The sequence below is a fragment of the Helobdella robusta genome (genome assembly GCF_000326865.2).
Source record: "Helobdella robusta unplaced genomic scaffold HELROscaffold_566, whole genome shotgun sequence".
NCBI lineage: Eukaryota > Metazoa > Annelida > Clitellata > Rhynchobdellida > Glossiphoniidae > Helobdella > Helobdella robusta.
In genome coordinates this window covers 3,703-7,545 of record NW_008705307.1, presented here as the reverse complement: position 1 = coordinate 7,545, position 3,843 = coordinate 3,703, and the positions used below count along the sequence as shown (strand labels likewise).

The following is a 3,843-nucleotide window of genomic DNA, read 5'->3' as shown; positions in this document are numbered from 1 at the left end:
CTTCTTGGCTTTCTCTTCTGCGCTAAGAAAATGGCAGATTTCAGTAAGTGATTGGTTGGATAGTCCTTCGACTATCTTGTCATATTTCTCCCACACCCCTCCCAGCGAAGAGAAATATATCTCACCTGAAGACCCCCCGTTTACGTAAGACGGACTCCCTTTCATTGCGACTGTAAACCAGAGTATCGGCATACTAATGACTATTGCAGCAGGTTTCCCATTTTGGAGATAACCAAGTTTAGGCCTGGAGAACTTGTCCGAAGTGGGCAGAATGTCTTTGCTTAATCCGAAGACCTTGGTTATCTTAGTAGGGTGTTCGGTAATCATATCAAGTGCACACATTCCTGGAATGATGGCATCGTGAATGGTAAATACGTCTACGCAGTACGTATTAAAGCAAAGAATGTTCTCTACCTGTCCTACCGGTCGAATATTTGACTTTGCAAACATCGTAAGTAGCGCTCCTTCTTGGTTTTATTTTCAAAATACTGGATTGTAACCTTGAGATTGCGTCAATTTCTGACTTTTGATAGCCAGAATCGCTGAATAAATGATCAATTAAGGCAACTTGTGCCCTAGAAGCAAAGCATCCTTGAAGCGCCTTCTTAAATTTATGCGCTGTGACGATCATTTCTCTAGATTTGGTTCCTTTTGAGGATGCCAATTTTCCATATAATTTTGTGGTTTTTTTGAAGAGCGCAGCTATGTTCGTTTGCTTTCCGAATTTCGTTCTGACAGAGAACGGACAGTTAGACCCTTTTGCACCAATCCTATTCCAAAGGGCACTTGATACTTTCTGCTGCTTAACTCTTGATAAACCAGTACGCGTTCTGCGTTCTGTGATCATTTATACTGGTCCACTTGTCGACCCATGAGTTGGCAACATTTAGAAACTCACGATCCTTTATCAGGATTTTCTTCAAGCCAACAGGAATAGCTGGGGCATCAGCTGTACTATCGTCCATAGGTGCTGCCATTGTAGATCTACAATGAATCAAGAAATTGTTGTTTAAATTTGAAATTCCGAGCTACTGCTTTTTTTCTTAAAAAAAAAACAATAAAATGTCTAATTTCTCTAGATTTGGTTCCTTTTGAGGATGCCAATTTTCCATATAATTTTGTGGTTTTTTTGAAGAGCGCAGCTATGTTCGTTTGCTTTCCGAATTTCGTTCTGACAGAGAACGGACAGTTAGACCCTTTTGCACCAATCCTATTCCAAAGGGCACTTGATACTTTCTGGTTTACGAATTTTACCTTTTTCGTATATAAGATGTCCCTCCAACTGACTGCCTCGGTATACAGGCTACCTACAGCAGCTTTTAGTGCCCTGAACTTTTTCTCCAAAGATTCGATTTTCTTTGGATCCTTTCCCTTTGATTCAGGGATGTCATAAAGATCGTGAGCAATAATCATGCGAATGATTAATTTGGCTAATGGAATGAGAGGAACATATTTATGTTTCAGTACTTTTTCTTCTACAAAGATCTCTTCGTGTGATGGATATTTCTCATATGCTGTACCTGGTTGTCCAACGACTACCTCTGCACCGTATTAACTTTTGACTCCTTTCCAAAAGTGAATTCTGCCCTTTCTTGTAATTCGGACTTTTTAGGTGCCTTGTCGATTTGTTTGTAGGTGGATTGGGATAATTTTTCCGCATTACAGATGATGTCAGTACCATCCCATCTAAGTTGGAGAACAGCCTGGCATATACATTCCAAGAAGCATTGGCCTGTCTCGAAACAAGTCCCCTGATTCGCGATAAAAGCGCCTGCTGCTAAACTCTTGATAAACCAGTACGCGTTGTGCGTTTTGTGATCATTTATACTGGTCCACTTGTCGACCCATGAGTTGGCAACATTTATAAACTCACGATCCTTTATCAGGATTTTCTTCAAGCCAACAGGAATAGCTGGGGCATCAGCTGTACTATCGTCCATAGGTGCTGCCATTGTAGATCTACAATGAATCAAGAAATTGATGTTTAAATTTGAAATTCCGAGCTACTGCAAATTATATATATGATACCATATATATATTTATATATATATATATGTTATATATAAATATAAATATATAAACATATATATATTTTTTTAAGAATACGTTTTCTTAAAAAAAAAAAAAAACAATAAAATGTCTGATTTCTCTAGATTTGGTTCCTTTTGAGGATGCCAATTTTCCATATAATTTTGTGGTTTTTTTGAAGAGAGCAGCTATGTTCGTTTGCTTTCCGAATTTCGTTCTGACAGAGAACGGACAGTTAGACCCTTTTGCACCAATCCTATTCCAAAGGGCACTTGATACTTTCTGCTGCTAAACTCTTGATAAACCAGTACGCGTTTTGCGTTCTGTGATCATTTATACTGGTCCACTTGTCGACCCATGAGTTGGCAACATTTATAAACTCACGATCCTTTATCAGGATTTTCTTCAAGCCAACAGGAATAGCTGGGGAATCAGCTGTACTATCGTCCATAGGTGCTGCCATTGTAGATCTACAATGAATCAAGAAACTGATGTTTAAATTTGAAATTCCGAGCTACTGCAAATTATATATATGATACCATATATATATGTTTATATATATATATGTTATATATAAATATATATATATTTTTTTAAGAATATGTTTTCTTAAAAAAAAAAACAATAAAATGTCTAATTTCTCTAGATTTGGTTCCTTTTGAGGATGCCAATTTTCCATATAATTTTGTGGTTTTTTTAAAGAGCGCAACTATGTTCGTTTGCTTTCCGAATTTCGTTCTGACAGAGAACGGACAGTTAGACCCTTTTGCACCAATCCTATTCCAAAGGGCACTTGATACTTTCTGGTTTACGAATTTTACCTTTTTCGTATATAAGATGTCCCTCCAACTGACTGCCTCGGTATACAGGCTACCTACAGCAGCTTTTAGTGCCCTGAACTTTTTCTCCAAAGATTCGATTTTCTTTGGATCCTTTCCCTTTGATTCAGGGATGTCATAAAGATCGTGAGCAATAATCATGCGAATGATTGATTTGGCTAATGGAATGAGAGGAACATATTTATGTTTCAGTACTTTTTCTTCTACAAAGATCACTTCGTGTGATGGATATTTCTCATATGCTGTACCTGGTTGTCCAACGACTACCTCTGCACCGTATTAACGTTTGACTTCTTTCCAAAAGTTGAATTCTGCCCTTTCTTGTAATTCGGACTTTTTAGGTGCCTTGTCGATTTGTTTGTAGGTGGATTTGGATAATTTTTCCGCATTACATATGATTTCAGTACCATCCCACCTAAGTTGGAGAACAGCCTGGCATATACATTCCAAGAAGCATTGGCCTGTCTCGAAACAAGTCCCCTGATTCGCGATAAAAGCGCCTGCTGCTAAACTCTTGATAAACCAGTACGCGTTCTGCGTTTTGTGATCATTTATACTGGTCCACTTGTCGACCCATGAGTTGGCAACATTTATAAACTCACGATCTTTTATCAGGATTTTCTTCAAGCCAACAGGAATAGCTGGGGCATCAGCTGTACTATCGTCCATAGGTGCTGCCATTGTAGATCTACAATGAATCAAGAAATTGATGTTTAAATTTGAAATTCCGAGCTACTGCAAATTATATATATGATACCATATATATATATATATATATATATATATATATATATATATATATATATATATATATATGTTATATATAAATATAAATATATAAACATATATATATTTTTTTAAGAATATGTTTTCTTAAAAAAAAAACAATAAAATGTCTAATTTCTCTAGATTTGGTTCCTTTTGAGGATGCCAATTTTCCATATAATTTTGTGGTTTTTTTTGAAGAGCGCAAGCT

At 36.8% G+C, this 3,843-nt stretch overlaps 3 protein-coding genes across 3 annotated transcripts in view; all 3 read right to left on the bottom strand.

The window, feature by feature from the left end:
• Positions 1–125: 125 nt before the first annotated feature.
• Positions 126–1,952, bottom strand: HELRODRAFT_184473 (hypothetical protein; the record flags this gene model as incomplete). The annotated part of the gene is made up of 6 exons (XM_009028586.1): positions 126–344; positions 415–809; positions 862–984; positions 1,196–1,539; positions 1,679–1,751; positions 1,837–1,952. Coding segments are annotated over 6 exons (1,270 nt in total), but the record flags the coding sequence as incomplete, so codon positions are not given.
• A 669-nt stretch (positions 1,953–2,621) lies between these two features.
• Positions 2,622–3,548, bottom strand: HELRODRAFT_184472 (hypothetical protein; the record flags this gene model as incomplete). The annotated part of the gene is made up of 2 exons (XM_009028585.1): positions 2,622–3,136; positions 3,275–3,548. 2 exons carry the CDS (start codon positions 3,546–3,548, stop codon positions 2,622–2,624), a joined length of 789 nt encoding a protein of 262 aa, XP_009026833.1.
• Positions 3,549–3,740: 192 nt separating this feature from the next.
• HELRODRAFT_184471 (hypothetical protein) overlaps positions 3,741–3,843 on the bottom strand; it is a gene marked incomplete at both ends in the record, with an annotated part of 808 nt that continues 705 nt past the window's right edge. Inside the window, one exon of the mRNA XM_009028584.1 lies at positions 3,741–3,785. Within this exon, the coding sequence (XP_009026832.1) occupies positions 3,741–3,785 (45 nt within the window). The remainder of the gene's footprint in view (positions 3,786–3,843) is intronic.